The sequence below is a fragment of the Lynx canadensis genome, chromosome E2, assembly GCF_007474595.2.
Source record: "Lynx canadensis isolate LIC74 chromosome E2, mLynCan4.pri.v2, whole genome shotgun sequence".
Taxonomy (NCBI): domain Eukaryota; kingdom Metazoa; phylum Chordata; class Mammalia; order Carnivora; family Felidae; genus Lynx; species Lynx canadensis.
In genome coordinates, this window is record NC_044317.1 from 47,621,641 (window position 1) to 47,640,487 (window position 18,847).

General features: G+C 58.2%; 1 protein-coding gene across 1 annotated transcript; it reads right to left on the minus strand.

The window, feature by feature from the left end:
* Positions 1-902: 902 nt before the first annotated feature.
* Positions 903-9,108, minus strand: PRX (periaxin). The gene is made up of 3 exons (XM_032591488.1): positions 8,706-9,108; positions 5,416-5,612; positions 903-4,776 (listed from the first exon to the last, which is right to left on the minus strand). Exons 1-3 carry the CDS (start codon positions 8,881-8,883, stop codon positions 1,099-1,101), a joined length of 4,053 nt encoding a protein of 1,350 aa, XP_032447379.1. The 5' UTR covers positions 8,884-9,108; the 3' UTR covers positions 903-1,098.
* Positions 9,109-18,847: the final 9,739 nt, after the last annotated feature.

The following is an 18,847-nucleotide window of genomic DNA, read 5'->3' on the forward strand; positions in this document are numbered from 1 at the left end:
GGAAAAGGGAGACAGAGGAAGCCCCCAGCGTGGCCACAGAGAGGTCACTAAGAACGCTGACAGGACAGCCGTGGTGGGAGGGAAACCCCAAATGCCGGGGCGCTAGGCAAAGGGTGCACACCGTGAGTGTAAATTCTTGCCGTGTCTGGCCATGTTTGGTGGAACCAGGCAGGGACCTGAGGGAGGCCAGCTTTAAAGGGGAAGGGGCTAGGATACATCAAGGGTCTGTGACAACTGGAGGGCACAGCCGATGAGGGAGAGTCTGGAGGCCTCGGTGGGGAGCTTAGATCCTGAGTGGGGAAGGGTCCCCGGGAGCCGAGGCCCAGCCCTGATGGGAGCTGAGGACCCTGGGACCTAGTCCTAAGAAGCAGCCGGGTATCTGGGGTGAAGGCTCTGAACCCATGAGCTGGGAGAGGGGACAGGGAGGGGCCTCCCTGGGTGGGGCCCCGGGTGGCCGGGGCAGTCAAACCAGCCCGACAGGAAAGGATCGCCAGGATGTAGAGGCACTCTTGTGGATGTGAAGGTGGCCAGCAGGGGGCAGATGGGTAGCAATCGTTGTGCTCTCTTAGGGCGACCCCAGGGAGGTCTGGTGGGAGTGTTTCCCCCAGAACTGGCAGAGTCCCCAGCAGAGGGGTCTTGCTCAGAGGCCCTAGGGAATTCGGAATGGCTAGGGCAGGCCCCTTCCCACCCCGCCCGCCGCAAGGCTTCCCTGACTCTCTTCAGACCAGGGGTGGCCTGTGTCTCTCCGGAACGCAGACTCTCCGCAGGGCAGGCTCAAGTCCCCTTTCTTCCTCCTTGGGGACCTCTTTCCCTGCACCCTCTCCACCCTCCCCTGTCCCCCGTCCCTCCCCAACCCACCCCCCTACACGCACAGAGGAAACAGAACACAAGCCTACCTCTGGATTATTTTATTCACATGGCTTGGCAAGATACAGGCAGTCCAGCCAGTGAGCCGGGCAGGAGGCCTCCCCGGCCCTCTCCCGGTCAGTCACCCACCTCCCGGCCCTCTGAGGGTTAGTGCTAGTTATGTCACACACAAAACGAGGAAGAGGCAGGGATGGGAAGATGGGAGGGAACTCTCCCTCGGCCCCCGGGGCTTCAGATGACAGCCTGCGCCCCCTCCATCCTGGCAGGGCCTGGAGCCCCTGTCTCCGAAAACCCTACGCTGGGCAGCCGGACCCGGAATCCACCCTCCTCCCGGTCCCCGCTCCCACTCCGGGCCTTGGGGCTTAGGGACACCCGGGGGAAGCGGAACTTGGGTGACTTCTCCCCGCCAGGGGACTTGGGGGCTGCGTCGCCCTCCTGTCCCCGAGAGGCCTTGGAAGGGGTGGCCAGGCCCACGCGGGGCAGGCGGACTCGGACTCTGCCTCGGCGCCCGGGGGCCCCTTCCCCACCGCCCTCCTCCTCCTCCTCCTCAGGGCTGGGGGAGCCTTCCCCAGTGACTGCCTCGCTCTGGCTGAAGCCCACTCGGGGCAGCCTGAGTTTTGGGCTCTTGGTCTTTTCACCCTCTTCCACGCCCTCCTTGGCCCGAACCAGGCCGAACCGGGGCAGCCGCACCTTGAGCTTGTGTCCGGCATCCCCCTCGCCCTCTGCCACCTGGTACTCGGCGTGGCTGCCCACAGCAGGTGGCGAGAGCTCCACGTCGGGCAGCGAGAGGCGGAAGGTGCGCTCGGCCCCTGGGGGCTGGTCTCCAGGCCCCTCTTCCCCAGCTTCGGCCCTGGCCCCCAGTGTGGGCATCTTCAGCCTCAAGCCACCCTCGCCGGTGGCTGCCTCCCCAACCTGCGCCTCCCGGCTCAGCCCCACGTCCAGCTCAAGCTGGGGCACCGTCACAGCAGGCATCTTGAAGACGCCCTCACCTACCAACAGCTCACCACCTGCCACTTGGGCTCCAGGCAGAGACAAGGTCACCTGAGGCACCTGGACCCTGTAGCCTGCTGTGCCCTCGGCTGAAGGGGCTGCACCCTTGACCTGCTGCCCGGGGGTGGCACCCAGGCCGGCCTCCCCGAGGCCGGGCAGCTCCACCTGGGGCAGGGAGATACCCAGGGGCATCCTCAGCACCCCTTCCTGGCCCTCGGCACCTGCCTGCCTGGTCGTGGATACTTGCAGGCCTGGTAGCCGAACTCCACTGACGGCCACTGCCCCCTCGGCGCCCCCGTCCTCCTGGGCCCCCAGGGTGACCAGCTCCACTTCGGGGATCTTAAGCTGGCCAGCCAGGGACTCTGGCTTTTCTCCGGGGCTGCCACGCCCGCCCTGGATCTCAGCTTCCTTCCCTCGAGCCAGCCCAAAGGAGGGCATCTTCAGCTTGGACGCCTTCACCTTCCTGTCCCAACCCCAGCCCTTGCCCTCCAACTCAGCCCCCCCTGACACTGCTTCTCCCGCCTCAGTGTCCCGGCCTTTGACCCCAAACTTGGGCAGGGCAAACCTGGGCCCCTTGAGCTTGACATCAGCCCCGGCCACCTCCACCTTGCCCGTGGGCAGATGGGCATCCAGGCTGAGCTGCGGGATGGACAGATCGAGGGCGGGCAGGAGGCCTGCCTCCCCTGCCCCTTTGGCCTCGGCCTCAGTCCCCGCTCGGGCCTTGGGGAGTGAGATGGCAAACTTGGACACCTTCAGCTTGGTGGCTCGCCCAGCCCCCTCAGCCTCCGCCTTGGCCACTTTGGGCCCCGAGAGTCCAAACTTGGGCAAAGAGAACTTGGAGGAGGGCTTGGCTTTCATCTCCATCGCCTCTAGCCGCCCTTCCTCCACTTCCACCGTGGGCAGCTGTGGAGTGACGATTTCAACGGAGGGCATCCGGAAGGCCACTTCCCCGACCCCTGCCGCTGCCCCGGGGCTCTCTGCCCGTTTCACCTTGCCCGCTTCGGCTGCTGGGACCTGCCCCTCCAGGCTGAGGGCCCTCGGCAGGTCTAGCTCCACCGAGGGCAGTGAGAGAGAGGGGACACCCACCCGAGCCTCGGCGCCCGCCTCTGGCTGCAAACAGGGGAGCGTTACCAGCTTCCCTGGGGCCTCAGCCCTGGCCTCGTCTGGCTTGCCTCGTGGTGGGGACTCTGCCCTCCCCAGCTTGGGCATGGTCATCTTGGGCATTTTGAAGCCAAATTCCACCGCCTCTGCCTGCTCGGCTTTCAGCCGTACCTCCGGAGCCTTGGGCAGCTTCACCTCGGGTGCCTTTGGAAGATGCACATCTGGGACCTTGGGCACCTGCACTTCCGGCAGCCGCATCTCGGACACCTTTGGCAGCTGCACCTCTGGCAGGTGGACATCAGGCACGGCCATCTCCGGCACCTTGGGGAGTTTTATCTCGGGGAGTTTCACGTCAGGGACTTTCATCTCTGAGACCTTGGGCAGCTGCACCTCTGGGAGTCGCACCTCGGGCACGGCCATCTCGGGCACCTTCGGGAGTTTCATCTCTGAGACCTTGGGCAGCTGCACCTCCGGGAGTCGCACCTCGGGCACGGCCATCTCGGGCATCTTCGGGAGCTTCACTTCTGGGAGCTTCATCTCCGGGACTTTCGGGAGCTGCACTTCTGGGAGCTGCACCTCGGGCACCGCCATCTCGGGCACCTTCGGGAGTTTCATCTCGGGCACCTTCGGGAGCTTCATCTCTGGGACTTTCGGGAGCTGCACCTCCGGGAGTCGCACCTCCGGCACGGCCATCTCGGACACCTTCGGGAGCTTCATCTCGGGGAGCTTCATCTCGGGGACTTTCGGCAGCTGCACCTCTGGAAGCCGCACCTCGGGCACGGCCATCTCTGGCACCTTCGGGAGCTTCATCTCTGACACTTTGGGGAGCTCCACCTCGGGGAGCTGCACGGCTGGAAGGGCTGCCTCGGGCACCTTCGGGAGCTTGACGTCAGGAGCCTTGGGGAGCTTCACCTCCGGCCCCTTGGGCATCTTGACCTCAGGGGCCGAGACCCCAATGCCAAAGGAGGGCATCTTGATGGTGGGCAGCTTCAGCTTGCTCTCGACAGCAGCTTCAGCGGCAGCGGGCCGGGGCTCCAGGAGAGAAAGCCCAAAGGTGGGCATTCGAAGTCTGGGCCCCTTGGCCACCTTGGCCTCGGCAACTTCCTTCGCTCGAGCCCCAAAGCGGGGGAAACTGAGGCGGGGCATCTTCAGGGCCACCTCAGGTGCCTCTCCTCGGGCCTCCACCTCCGCACCCGGCAAGGCCAGGTCCACCCCTACGGTGGGCGCTGCCACGTCCAGGGTGGGCACCGTCACCACCACAGCCCCTTCCCGGGTCTCCAGGCAGGGCAGCGTGGGCAGAGCGGGGAGCGAGGGCAAGGCGGGCAGCTCCACCTGGGGGACCTGGATCCCTAGGGCTGCGGGCTCCACAGCAGGTGGGGCTGGGGCGCCTAGTCCAAGGCTTGGCAGGTGGAGGGCCACCTCTCCCAGCCCCTTGGGGGCTGAGACCTGGGGGACACCCACCTCGGCGCCAGGCAGCCGGGGCCCAACCAGCTCCACCTGGGGGGCTGTGAAACGGGCTCCTGCTGCCACCTCAGCCTCCACTTTGGCTTTCCTTGGGGGAGGAGCGGCGGCGGCCAGCCGGGCCGCCTGGGCCTCTTCCGCCACTTCCCGGACGCGCAGCCGAGGCAGCTGGAGGCGCCGGCGGGCGGGGGCAGCTGGGACAGGACCCTTGACAGCCTCAGCTTTGAGGCCCCGACGTAGACGGGAGAACTTGGGAAAGGAGAATTCGACGTCAACAGGGGCCAGCTCTGCAGGGGCCCCTAGGGCCCCGGGTACCACCGTCTTCTTCTTCTTCACAGGGGACAGACTCTGGATGTTCTGGGGAGAGAGGAGAGATGCGGGAGGCGGTGGGACAGTGGGAGGCTCGGGGTAGACGGGGGGATCCCCATCTGGCATTACACCAGGCTGGGGATGTGTCGGACGAAGCATCTCGTCCCCAAATCACCATCCCCACTTCCTTCCTGTCATTTCACCATTACTGGCCCCCTAAGGCAAAGACTTTCATTTAGCATCTGACAATGAGTCAACAGGAGTGTGGGAACTGGGACCCAAGACTTCTAGGTCCTCATCCAGGATTCTCCCCAATACCTTCATTCTAGAAATGGGGAAACTGAGGCCCAGAAAGGGAAAGAAACTTGTCCAGGGTCACTCAGCAGTAAGTGAGCAGCACTCAGGTTTGAACCTGGCCTCCCTGGTTTGGAGTCCCTTCGGTTCAGGACCCCCGGCATGCCTAGAGCTGCCTCCTCTCCAAAGTGGGTGAAGGTCTGAGATGGGCGGGTCTCCCTCCCCAGGGAGGAGTTTAGGAGTGGGGAACAGGAGGCAGAAGGTGGGATTAGAGTTGGGTTAGTGACAAGACAGAGGGCAAGGCTGGCCCAGGGTGTGGAAGAGTGGGGCTCACGGCGCAGAGACTGGATCGCTGGGGCAGTCCAGAGCCGGGACCGGGCTAAGCACGCGTACCAGCTTGGCCACCTTGGCCCGTGGGCCCTTGATCTCGTAGCCAGCCACGGTCCCAGGCCGCAGCGCCAGGTCCCCGGTGGGCACAGTGCGCTTCAGGCAGAAGGAGACCTTGTAAGGCTCGGCACATTGCAGCAGGCGTAGTGCGTCCTCGTACTTGAAGTTCTCGAAGAACACTCTGGCGCTGAGCAGCTGGTCCCCTGCAGGTGAGGCGGGAGATGGGCAGGGCGTGGGCTGGGCATCCGCTCGGCTCCATCCAGGCCTGGTCCCACCCACTTCCCTGGAGCCAGCGAGGCCCAGCCCCAAACCTTGGCCCCGCCGATCCTGCCCACCCCCAGCCCAGAATTGAGAAGCAAAGTTCCTCCCAGTTTAAGGTGCAGACACTCAAGCGTGAAGCCCCGCCCCATGGCCTTAGCTCCGCCTCCCCCAGCAAATCCACACCCATTCAAACCACGCCCGTTGCTTTCCACTTCCCTCTCCCATTCTCACCTTTTAGACACTCGACTTTGTTCCCTTTACTGAGAGAACAGGATCAGAAAAGAACTTCTAGAAACTCCCACCCCCTTACTCCCCCCCCCCCCCCACCTGCCCCTGTGGTAATTTACTCCACCTGTCCTCACTTCTCCCCCAGGTCAATCTTTCCACCACATTTTCAGGGACATCCTCGAGCAATTCTCCCCTCTCTCCCCACATCATCATTTTGTCCCTCTCTTGTATGTTATTCTCATCGGCATACCATTACTTTTCCCATAAGAAAAGTTGTCTTGACCTCACTCCTGGAGCTCCTGCTCCACATATCTGTTCGCCTTAATGGCAAATGCATTGAGTTATCCAGCTGCATTGTTTCCACATCTCCAGTCACACTTCTGACACCCCCTTCCAGAACCTTGAGCTGCTCCTCTCAAGGTCCCATATCTCTGTGTAGCTAAGTCCAATGGGCAAGTCCCAGACTTCGTCTGAGTGGACCTCACAACCTTCGACCTAACTTGACTCTCTCCCTTTCATCCACTTGTTTGGCTTGGCCTCCCGGGTGCCACATACCCTCTACGAGACAGGCCCCTCTAGAACCTCCCTGGAGGTTCCTTCTCAGACTCCTGGGATGGCACCTTCCCATCTCCCGAATCTCTTAAAGACACACTGTCCCAGAGCTCAGGCTTGGGACCTCTTCTCATCTCTATCTACATGCTACACGTACCTCTTTAGGAAGCTCATCCAGATTCAGGAGTTTAAAGAACAGAAATGGGCTGACAATTCCCAACTGTATGTCTCCAGCCCAGCACTCTCCCCTCCACCGAGGACTCATATACCCATTTACCCCTCCACATCTTCACCTTGGTATCCAATAGATACCCCTCACTTTACAGATCCAAACTGCAAATGTGGTCTTACCCCAAGCAAGCTCCAGCCCCAGTGTTCCCCATCTGTGGAACTGCCAACTCCATCCTCAGGTCAAGAATCCCTGGACACATCTTTGACCCCTCTCTTTTCATCATACCCCATACCCAGCCCTGAAGGCTCCTCTCCTTCAAAATACATCCATAATCCAAACCTTTCTCTTCAACTCCATTATCACTGTTTTGGTCCTCAGCATCACCATCTTTTACCTGGATAATCCGAGTAGCCTCTTTATTTTATTTTATTTTATTTTATTTTATTTTATTTTAGTAAACCTCTGCACCCAATGTGGAGCTCAAACTCATGACCCTGAGATCAAGAGTCACATGTTCTACCAACTGAGCCAGCAGGTGCCCCGGAGTAGTTTCTTTGTTGGGCTCCCTGCTCCCCACCCTGCTGCCTTCAGCCTACTGCTACCACAGCATGCTATTCGACACAGCCAACTCATGTGCCTCCTCCACTCACAACCCTCCCAGATTAAAAGCCAAAATCCCCACCATGGTCTATATAGCCCTCTAAAAACTGCCCTTTCCTTACTTCTCTGGCCTCCTTTCTTACTCTGCCCTTCTCTAACTCTATTCCATCCACACTGGCTTCCTTGCTTTTCCTCCATCAAGTTAGGCACACCCCAACCTTGGGATGTCTGCACTGGCCGTTCTGTCTGCATGGAATGCTCCTCCAGATGGCCACAGAGCTCACTCCCCGTCCTCCACCAGGCCTTTTCTCCCTTCCTGGCTCACCCTATTTAAAAAGACAACTGTCGGGGTGCCTGGGTGGCTCAGTCAGTTAAGCAGCCGACTTGGGCTCAGGTCATGATCTCGTGGTCTGTGAGTTCGAGCCCCACGTCGGGCTCTGTGCTGACAGCTCAGAGCCTGGAGCCTGTTTCAGATTCTGTGTCTCCCTCTCTCTGACTCTCCCCCGTTCATGCTCTCTCTCTGTCTCAAAAATAAATAAACATTAAAAAAAATTAAAAAACAAATAAAAAGACAACTGTCCTGCAGCACCTGGGTGGCACCTGGGTCAGTTGAGCATCCAACTCGTAATTTGGGTTCAGGTCATGATCCCAGGGTCTTGGGATCAAGCCCCGCGTCAGGGTCCACGCTGAGTGTAGAGCCTGCTTAAGATTCTTTCTCTCTCTTTCTCTCTCTCTCTCTCTCTCTCTCTCTCTCTCGCTCTCCCTCCCTCTGCCCCTCTCCCCTGCTGGCTCTCTCATGTGCTCGCTCTCTCTAAAAGAGAAAAGAAAAAAAATATAACTGTCCTCCTGGCACCCCATAGCACATATTGCCTTCTAACTTACTATGTATTTTACAAACTTTGCTCAAATATGTCTCTCCCTACTAGAAGGTAAGCTCAAGTGCAGAGAGTTTTGTTCACTGCAGTAGCCCAAGCCCCTAGAATAATATCTGGAAATAGCAAGCACTTAGTAAATAGTTGTTGCATGAATATACCACATCAGCCTCATCTATGTCACCTAAAACATCCCTTACTTACTAAGCTCCCCTCCACACCCTTCCAAGTTGTTAACTCCACCTCTTTTCTCCAGTCCCAACAACAAAAATAATAACTAGTGCTTACACGGTGCTATGTGCCACTTAGCGCTGTTTTCAAATACTGAATCATTTAATCCGAGTCATAGCCCTATGAGGTGAGTACTAAAATCATTCCCACTTTCGAGATGAAAAAAACCAAGGCACAGAAAATCACAAGCTACTAAACTGCAGATCTGGGAGTCAAACAGACACGATGAACCTCCAGAGCCCGCTCCGAGCCACTGCAAGGCCTACACACAAAGCCCCGCCCCAAGCCCTTCTCCCCGCCTCCTGGCCGCCCCGGACCAAGGGCCACTCCTAACCCCGCCCCCTCAGGGATGTCCCGCCCCATGCATCCGCCCCGCCCACCTTCCTGCAGGCTGAGGCTCCTGGCCGCGGGCGAATCCTCCCGAAGCTCGCGGACAAAGATTCCCTCCTTGCCGCCACCTGCTACGTTGATGCCGCTGACCCCGGTCTGCGCCTCCGTCTCCACGATGATCTCCACCAACTCCGCCCGCCTCAGCTCCTGCGGAGGACGGCGAGGCATCGCATGGGGCGCTATGGACGGACCTCACCCAGAGCCCGGCATCGCGCTTAAAAACGGCTCTTAAACGCGTCCTCGAGTTACAAGCCCCTAGGCGCGGCTCAGGCCGGCCATGCGGTCCCACCCACTCCGGCATCTTCCCTTTAAGGAAGCGCGAGGGCCGCCTGATCTCTCGGAACCGCTGCAAGGCTCAACGGTTCCGTCCACTTTTTGGCCGGGAGGAGCCCTGTGGCCGCCGTCTAAAGGGGCGGGGTTAGGGGCGGGGTTATGGAGGAGGGGCGGTGTAGGTAGGCCCGAGGGAACCTGAGATGTGAGTAAGAGGCGAGCCTGATAGGGCGGGGCTGTGCCCTCGGGGGGCGGGGCCAGTTCGGGGCGGGACTAGGGGTTTGGCGCCTAGTCAGACTGCACGCGCGGACAGCCACAGAGGAGGGGCCAAAAATCTGAGAGGGGTGTGGCTAGAGAGTCATACTTGGAAGTAAGGCGGCGACCCATAGTCTAAGGGTGGGATTGAGGTATGGGAAGGGGCTTTAATAAGAGCAGAACAAGGGGTGGTGTGAGAAGGGGATTCTGGGGAAAGGGCTGGACGTCTTAAGTGGTGCAGGACGGAGGAGTGAGGGTGGGACTGGGCTCTTGGAGGCTTGAATGTATGTGAGAGTGTTCCCTTTTGTGGACTCTGTGACCCCAAGACCTGCATAACGCCTTTGGGAGAGGGAATCAAGTGATGGGGGAGGGGGGGTGCGTGGGTAATGAGCGGTGGACTAGCAGACGTGGCATTCCTGGTATTCACTGTAAATGGTGCTGCCCTGGCCCCGGCCCAGCGACGCACTCCGGGATTCACTTCCCGGCTTAGAAAAGGCAGTGACTCTCACCTCAGTTCCACAACCATCTTAGAACTCAATCTGCTGTGTGTCTCTAGGCAAGAACTTTGCCCTCTCTGGGCCCATTTCCCTACTGCAGAGTTAGGTAACATGGGTGGACCGGAAGGAGTCTCTGTGAGCTGAGCCCTGAAGCAACAGGGACCTGAGAGATACTCTAATGGGCAAGGGCATCAAGGCTGGTATAGTCGGGTTGAGCATAGGGCTTGGAGAGGGGAAAGCAAGTCTGGGCCCAGCAGTGGTCCCGGGACTAGAGAGCTGGGAGGAACGTGTTGTAACGGCAGCAGGGAATGGCATGCCCATCACCACCACCCTGAGGGCCTGGGCTAAGCATTCTATGCCCACCATCTCATTTCAGCCTCCCACAGCTTGGACAGACTCAAAGGAGGACACCAAGTAAAGAGAAGCAAAGTGATTCGCCTAATGCCGCACGGCAAGTTAAGCGGCTGGGCCTGAACCCCAGGTCTGTGACCTCAGAGCCCACAGGCTGGCCTGGAGGCAGTGGCCCTGCCCTTAACTCCCTGCCGGCCACCCCTCAGCTTCAGCTTGGCTCCTGTAAAAGCGGACCCGCTCTGTGCCTAGCATCCCCCGGAAGCAGTTGGTACCAGTCCTCTATCTCCTTAACAGTGACCACAGCTAACATTCAGGTAGGCTTCCTGGATGCCAGGCCCTGTGCACATGGCTCAAGAGTGAGTCCTCAACACCCTTAGAGGTGGGGACCATTGTCCCATTTCGCCAATGGGGAAGCAGGGCTTGAATGGTCAGGTCTCCTGTTTAGAGCTAAACTGGTAAGGTTGGGACTTAAGCCCATGGGCTCAAAGCTCATGCATTTTTTTTTTTTTTTAATTTTTTTTTTTTAATTTTTTTTTTTTTTAATTTTTTTTTTTCAACGTTTATTTATTTTTGGGACAGAGAGAGACAGAGCATGAACGGGGGAGGGGCAGAGAGAGAGGGAGACACAGAATCGGAAACAGGCTCCAGGCTCTGAGCCATCAGCCCAGAGCCCGACGCGGGGCTCAAACTCACGGACCGCGAGATCGTGACCTGGCTGAAGTCGGACGCTTAACCGACTGCGCCACCCAGGCGCCCCTCAAAGCTCATGCATTTAACAACCCCTCTACCATCCTGCCTATTTGTCTTTAGCCTGTTATTACTTTTAACTCCATGATCTCCAGATGAATGAGCTCCTCTGACTCTTTGTCCGAGGCACTGTGCTAAGTGCTTTACATATGTTAATTTTTTCCCCTCACAGCGACCTATAAAATAGGCACTGTTGCTATTTCTATTTCACAGATGGGGAGACTGAGGCACAGAGAAATCAGGAAGTGTCCGTCTTCCAGCTGCCTTAGCCTGTGCAGCCCCACCACCAGGCCCCACAAGTCCCCCTTGGAACTCACCTCGGCACTCCGGCTCCTGGCCTCCATGGCGCTGCTGGGAGTCACCTGGGCCCCAGGCTCCTGCTTCCTCTCTCCCTTCTGCTGCAGGACCAGCTTCAGTTCTGCATGGAGCAGCTGCCTCTGAGCCTGTGCGGGGCAGGGGTGGAGGCTTGAGGCCGGGAAGGGATGAGAGAAGGAGGCTGGGCATGGAGGGAGAGGTCAAGATTGGTGTCAGAAGGGGAGCAGGGCCCCCCACCCCTGCCCTCTCACCGCTGCCTGAGCACAGGCACCCCCTCCTAACAGGAGCCCAGCCTGGGGTACTGCGCAGTCGTCTGCGGGGCTCGCGCCCTTCCTCTGGGGTCTTGCTGCCTGCCAGGAAGAGACCAGGGCATGAGGCTCCAAGCAGGCCAGGGAGGGACAGGGAGGGGCATGTGGCACCGGCCAATGCTCACCTCAGGATCACCTCCAGCTCCTTGGGCCTCCTGGGTCCGGGGCTCTAAGAAGAAGAAGGTGAGCATTACCATCAGCTGACCCCACCAATTGCTTCCTACGTGTCTGCCCCTTCCTGCGTGCTGTCAATATTCTATCCCCATAGCGCAGGCAGGGAGACTGAGGCTTAGAAGACCTTTTTACAGCAAACAGTAGAGCCAGAGCTGACTCCTAGGACTGTCCGACAGCAGAGCCACTCCACCAAACACCGGGGCTGAGCGAGGGAGCCACATTCAGTATAAACCCATCCTAACCACTCCCACGTACTCCCTGTGGGCAAATCACTTCATCTCTCTGTGCCTCAGCTTCCTCGTCTAGAAAATGGGGGAGAAGGAGAGCACCTACTTTGTCAAATACGTTAGCAAATATAAAATTCCAGGTACATGGAGGGGCTTCAGAAGCACTTACTATCATTGTTACTAAGAACTTCCCGTGGTCCCGATCTTGTGTCAGATGTCCCACAGGGGTCATTGCACATAAACCTCAGAACACTCTTGTGAGGTCAAGACAATCGTTGAGCCCATTAACGGAAAAGACACCTGAGGCTGGGAGAAGGGAAGCCATGCACGGATGGTCACAAATGGCTAAGCCAGGACTTGAACTTATCTGAGAGTTCCAGACTCTCATACGGATGATAATAACCAATGGGTGTTGGAGTGGTTACTCTTCATCAGCCCTGTGCTCCTCGCTGCGGAAAACCCTAGCCTCTCAGAGAGGCCAAGGACCTTGCATAAGGTCACACAGCACAGTGAGAAGGCGGCAGAACTGGGATTCCCATGCAGACTCCCCAACAGACCTTTCTGGGGAGTGGATACTGTCTCTCTACCCCTCCTCATGCCAACGCTGGCCTTGTCCTCCCAGCCCCCACCTGGCATGCCAACCCGCCAACCCCCACTCTACAGGGAAAGGTCAGGCCTCACGCGGCACATTCCCTCAAACAATGGCCCATCTGCTGGGCCCAGTCACATTCCGCCCCTGCCCACCCACCCCCAGCCGCACAATGGCTCTTCATAGCCCACCACTGGCCAAGATAGAGGACACAGGGACCCCTCAATGCTCCAGCTGTACCCACTCCACTGGCAGGCACCCCACAGTAGCAGAGGGCCCCTCTCTGGTGCTCCTAGGAGTCCTGGTCTCCATGGCCTTCCCCAGGCTCCCCTCTGAGCCCTCAGCTCCCACATCTGTGGCATTTCCTCTGAACTGGACCCAGGGCTGCCACCCATAAGTCTCAAAATCACCCTGAATGCGGTGGCTGTTTTAGAGTTGGAAACTGAGGCTCAGCGTGGGGAAGTGACCTGTCTGGGGTCACACAGCCAAGACCCTGCCCTTGACCCCCAACTCTGTAACTGAACTCGTATTGGTGGCTCTGAGCACTGGAGGAGCCCAAGCAGCAAAACAACTGGGGAAGGCATGGGGATTGAGGGTGCCCCGAAACGGGCATTTTTAGAAGGACCTCTCTGGTGCCGACTCTGGGCTGGGCAGGCACTTTACAGATGTGGCCTCGGTACCCCCATTTTACTTACGAGAAAATTAGGGTTAAGATATCACAGTGACAGGATATGACGGTAACAGACAACTTGGGTCTGCAAGACTGAGTCCCTGACACAACATAGCATCCTGAGCTGGAGGTGGGAGAGCCTGGTACGTGTAGGAGGTGGTAGAGATGGAGGGGAGGCTCTCCTGGACCGCAAGCTCCCGGTTTCAGGCCAGGGCAGCGAGGGTCACACCCAGAGGCTGGCACAGGAAGCTTAGCTGGGGCGGGAGCAAGAGAGAGTGCCCTCCTTCCTCATCCCTGCCTGGGACAGCCGCCCAACCCAGGTTATATTTAGCCTAACTGTGCCCTTCCTGAGCCACATACCCAGGTCCTGGCATGGGGTGGGGGTGGCTTCGGAAGGAAACCCTGGGCACTCTCTGTTCCCAGCCCTACCCATCCCATTAGGCAGGGGAGGGGAGGGGGAGGTTCCTGGGGGTCCCTGACTGTGTTAGGGGACGATCTATTGGGGTTCCCCCGGTGAATCAAGTCCAGGCAGGGCCTCCCAGGTGCCAAGAGCCATTCTTGAGCGGTTCCTTTGGCACTCCCCTGGTACATTCCTGAGCTTCTAGAATTCTCGGAGTCCCCATTTCTTGAGCACTTACTATGTGCAAAGATCCTTCCCTACCTTGGCTCATTAAATCCTCACAATACCTCCCGGAGGAAGGTGCCACTTAGATTCCCATTTACGATGCCGCCAATGCCCTTCAGAGTGGCTGGGGTGAGTGCCTGTCATTTGGGCCCTGGGCCCTTCAGCTGAGCTGGGCCTGCTGAGGAAACCCCTAGATTTGCCCCTCTGTACCCTCTTCTCCCCATGGCTGGTGCCAACCCCATTTAGGAGCTCTGCCTACCCAGAGCCTCAGCTTCCCTAACTGCCAGTGATCTGGTGCCCTCAGCAGTGGGAGTGAGGAGTTGACCGGACTCATCCTGGCCCCTAGACCATCTGTGAGGCAGAGGGGGAGGCGTGCTGGCAGGGGCCTCCCGGCTCCCTCAGTTAGTCCCCGCTCTAACATTTCTCAGGTTTGAATACTTGGGCAAAGTATTTCACCTCCCAGGGCCTCAGTTTCCTCATCTGTGAGATGGAGCCACTAAGAGTGGCTTTGAGGATTCACAAAATAACAGCAGGTGCTTAGAATATTCCTGGTATAGAGTAAGTGCTCAGGTAATATACACTAGTCTTTGACAGCAGTTGGAGGGCGGGCTGTGCATCTCAAGTGTCTCGTATCCAGGTTTTGCTAACCAGTGGCCCCACTTTCTCTCTTAGCCAAGGGGAACTCTGGGTGAGGGACAAAACCCAGCTCAGGCACCTGCCTCCTACCAACGGGATCAGTGCTGCCTCCCCAGCACCCTATTCCAAGCACCAAAAAGCCTGCTCCACCCCAGGCATCCTGCCCAGCTCTTTGTAAGCAGCAATTCATTTACTCTCCATCAGCCCATTTCACAGATGGAAAAGCAGAGGTACAAAGGGCGCAGCATCTTGCCCAAGACTGCATAGCCAGAAAGAGGGGAACATTGAGATTCGAACCCAGGGTCTGGCTCCAAAGTCTGTGCCTTTAACTCCTACACCACACTGCCTCCTGAGCCCACGTACCCTCCCAGTATCTGCCAGCACCTGCCAGCACCTCCCAGGACCCTGGGTCTCATTCCCTTGGCTTCTCAGCCTGGCCAAGCATCGGGTTAGACAGGCTGATCTCTTACCCCTAAGCCTCCAGACACCTCGAGAGCTCCCAGTCCGTCTGCTCAGCCTCAGCCCCAGGCTGGGGGGGAAAAGGAATGGGGAGGGGGAGGAGGGAGAGACCCCAGCCATTGGCTGCTGAGGCATGACATCACCAGGGAGTGGGTGGTGGGGAAACAAACATCCCTGCCCCCCCCCCCCCAGCTACATCCACAGGCAAGGGGGTGGGGAGCCATAAGACGGCTCAGACAGGCTGTGCGCCCTGGACTGGGCTGAGACCTTCACCAGGAGCCTTGTTCCAGGGACTTGGACGTTGCTCCCGCCACTCGGAGGCTGATCACCCGACAGGCATTATTTCCTGGTTCCAGACCCGGGCATGGCCCCACTGGTTCCAGGGGCCCCTAAAATAAACTCCTTCTACTCCTTCTCCCGGTCAGTTTGGGTTCAGATCCCAGTCTAGTCACCTCCTGGCTGTGCCACGGCATCTTTCTGGGCCCCCTTTTCCTTGTCTCTAAAACAGGGGTGATAAAAAGCGCCCACCTCATGGGGTTGTTGTGAAGATGAGATGCGTTAAAAGAGGCTAAAAACTTGAAAAAGTGCCTGGCACAGAGTGAGTGCTCCTTATAAGAATTTTGCATTATTAGTCACACAAATTAGGGGGCCGGCTAGACTTGTTGGGGGAGGGGCTTTTGGCCTGGGCACAGGGGAACCCCACTTCTCTGTTTAATGGAGTTTCTGTGCTGGGGGGACACCCATCATGTGCTAAAGAATGTGCTGGGCACCCGGAGCTCTGCTCCCAGAATCCAGGGTACACGGGGAACACATTAGGCCCAGAGACCCTGCAACTCTCTTCTGTCGCCTTCATAAAACAGACAAGGAGGCTCAGAGAGGGTAAGTGAAACCCAAAGTCACCCATAGCAAGTAATTGGTAGCCCCAGGATTTGAACCCCGACCTGCCCAACTCCCAAACCAAGGCCCCCAGGCCTCACCCTGATCCCTCAGCCCCCGGCCCCAGCCTGCCCTGACTCACCAGACCCCGGGGGGCGGCACAGAGAGCACAAGTACCCCCACATGCCCCTTGCACCCACCCGGCCGCTGGCTCCGATGCTCCGGGCTCTCTGAGCCCAGGCCTGGGGCCAGGGCTGGGATGAAACTGGGGATTACCCCCAAAATGCATGTCAGCAGCTTCTGTCCCATTGTCTGGCCAGGCACGGCCACCAGGCCTTCCCCTCAGTTGTCAACCTTGCCCCTCACACCAGCCCCCTGGCCCCTCTGTGGACCTGTACCCCTCCCTGCCACACCGAGAGCTTGGGGCCTACTTCCCTGAGGGCATGGGGACCCGGCACAAGTTGGCAGGATCCCAGAATTCTAGGGGCCTCCCCCCTTCTCTCCAAAATGCCCCCTGCCCACTCTCAGCCGCCAGGGAAGGCAGGAATGTGCTGAGCTCTGGGAAATGCCATCCAGGCCTGGCAGCCACCAAGGGTTGGGGTGTGGCCAGAACCCTGCCAGAACCCTTCTCCTGGGAAGGGAGGAAGAAATGGGGCTGCTGATGGTCCTGAGGAGCCCCTCACCCCAGTGCACTCTCTCTCTCTCTCTGTCTCTCATTGATTCATTCAACCATTCACCTGTTTATTTATTCATTCAACAAACATTCACAAGCCCTTGCCAGCAGCCTCTTTGCTGGGCATTGGAGATACCGACAGACTTACGTTTACCATGTACCATGGGGTGGGGGTGGGGGGCAGGCTCAGGAAAGGATTCCTGCGAGGCGTGACCTCTGAAGTCAAACTGGATGGTGGAGAAGCGGGGAGTCAGGTAAAAGTGCAGGAAGGGGCTTCCAGGGAGAGGGGACAAATGCAGGCAAAGTGTACCAGAGGGGAGAAAGGGAGCAGTCTTTATCCAATGTCAGCAGTTAGTGAGTCCAGCCCTACGCTGGATGGTGCCGGGGACACAGTGTGACTGAGATAGCCCAGGCTTGCTTTCACAAAGTTCACAGTCCAACAGGGACACAGACCCAGCATGGCCCAGGGTTGGGGTGAGAGAGTCACAGGGAAAAAGGTCAGGGCCTTGACGGGGGAGCCCAGGAAAGGTCCCTTGCTCCAGCTTAGCAAGGGAGGTCAGGTAAGGCTTCCTGGAGGAGGGGACATGTGAACTGAGACTTGGATGACCTACAGGAGCTAGGCAAGAGAAGAGGGAGGGGAAGTTTTATGGGCAGAGGGAACAGCCTGTGAGGAGGATCTGAATCCAGAGAGAGGTCAGCACATGTGAAATTTCTAGGAGCTGACAACTATGTCCTTCCTTGTTCGTGGCTGTGTCCCCGGGCCAAACATGCCCCTTATATCTCCTCCTCATGTATACGTTCATTCAGCAGCTGTTCACAGATACCCCTTCGGTATCCAACCCTGGGCTTGGTGGTGCTTAGGACACAGCAGTGACCCTGATTTTGCCCTCACAAGACTCCCAGTGTGTGTGTGTGGGGGGGGGGGGTATGAGGGCCGACATTAAAGAAGTGATCAGTGAAATGAGTGTATACTTACATACTGAGCTAAGCACTATGAGGGACAGATCTAGGTCTATAAGAGGGGCCTGGCACTCTGGTACTACCAGAAAGGGCAGGGAGAGCTTCCTGGAGGAAGTGACATCTGAACTGGCACCTGAAGGATATGTAGGAGTGAGTTCGTGGAGGGGCACCTGGGGGGCTCAGTTGGTTGAGTGTCCGACTTCAGCTCAGGTCATGACCTTGCAGTTTGTGAGTTTTAGCCCCGTGTCAGGCTCTGTGCTGACAGCCCAGAACCTGGATGGAGCCTGCTAAGGATTCTGTGTCTCCCTCTCTCTCTGCCCCTCCCCCATTCACACTCTGTCTCTCTCTCTCTCTCTCTCTCTCTCTCTCTCTCAAAACTAAATAAAATTAAAAAAAAAAAAAGTTCACGGAAGGCTGCTGGGTAGGTGGTGGGTCAGTGAGAGTGGGTTCCAAGTAGAGGGACAGCCTGTGCAAGGGGCCCCTTGGAGAAATCGGGGAATGTAAAAGAGGCAGGGGAAGCTGAGGAAGCTTCCTTTTCTAGTTTGCCGTGTTTTGTCATGAACAGTGTGTCTGTGTGTCTTTGTACCTCTCTGTTCCTCTCTTTGTCTCTATCCTCATTCCTCGTCTCTGTCCCTCTCTCTGTCTCTCTCTGTGTCTCTCAATTTCCCTCACCCCAGGGGGTGTGGCCATGGGAAGTTGAGTTTAGGGGGTGGCACCAGTGTCCCGGTTCCGGCCAAGGCCACCTCAGTAAACACAGGATATCCTGTGCGGCTGGGGAAAGAGGTGGAAGCTTGTCCTCAGGGACCACCCTCTCCGATCCACTCCGAGCCAAGTGGTAGCTGGGTGCCCAGCAACACAGCCAATATCTCTCCCTCACTCACATCACCTCTGCCTGCTCCTGCCTCCCACCCTCCCTATTAAGCCCAGTCCCATGGGCCTCGAGACCCAGATGCCTTCTCCTGGGTGTCCCCCCACCAGCCCCTCTCACTCACTGTGTCCCTCTCTGGCCTCAGCGTCAACCCCAGACCTGCTTGTCCCCCCAGTCACCATCCCAAGGCAGCCCCAACTGTCCCCGTGGGTCTCCTGGTTAGAGCCCTGGGCCTTGTGTGAGGCCCCTGCCCCATCGAGGCTCATCAATCCCGGAGCCTGTCCTCTTGGTTTTCAAACCCCTCTCCCCTTCCTCCCAACCATCCTGCCACGGATGTGATGTCCCTTCCCAGCTTCCCCTCGGGGTTCCCGGCCTTTAGTCTCACCTCTGTACCACTGCGTCCACATGGCAGCCAGAGGGATTCCTTCACTTCGTGATTCCCTAGTACCTTAGCAGTAAAGTCCCTCACCCAGTGTCCCTTGCGCCCTGGCCCCCTGCAGACCCCTCCAGCCCCATCACTTACCTCACTGCTTCTCCCTCTTTCCAGCCAAACCCAGAGCTTCCAGATCCTAGAAAAAGTTTTAGGGTCCCTCAGGGGCTAGCCGTTGCTTATACTGTTCCCTCTGCCTACA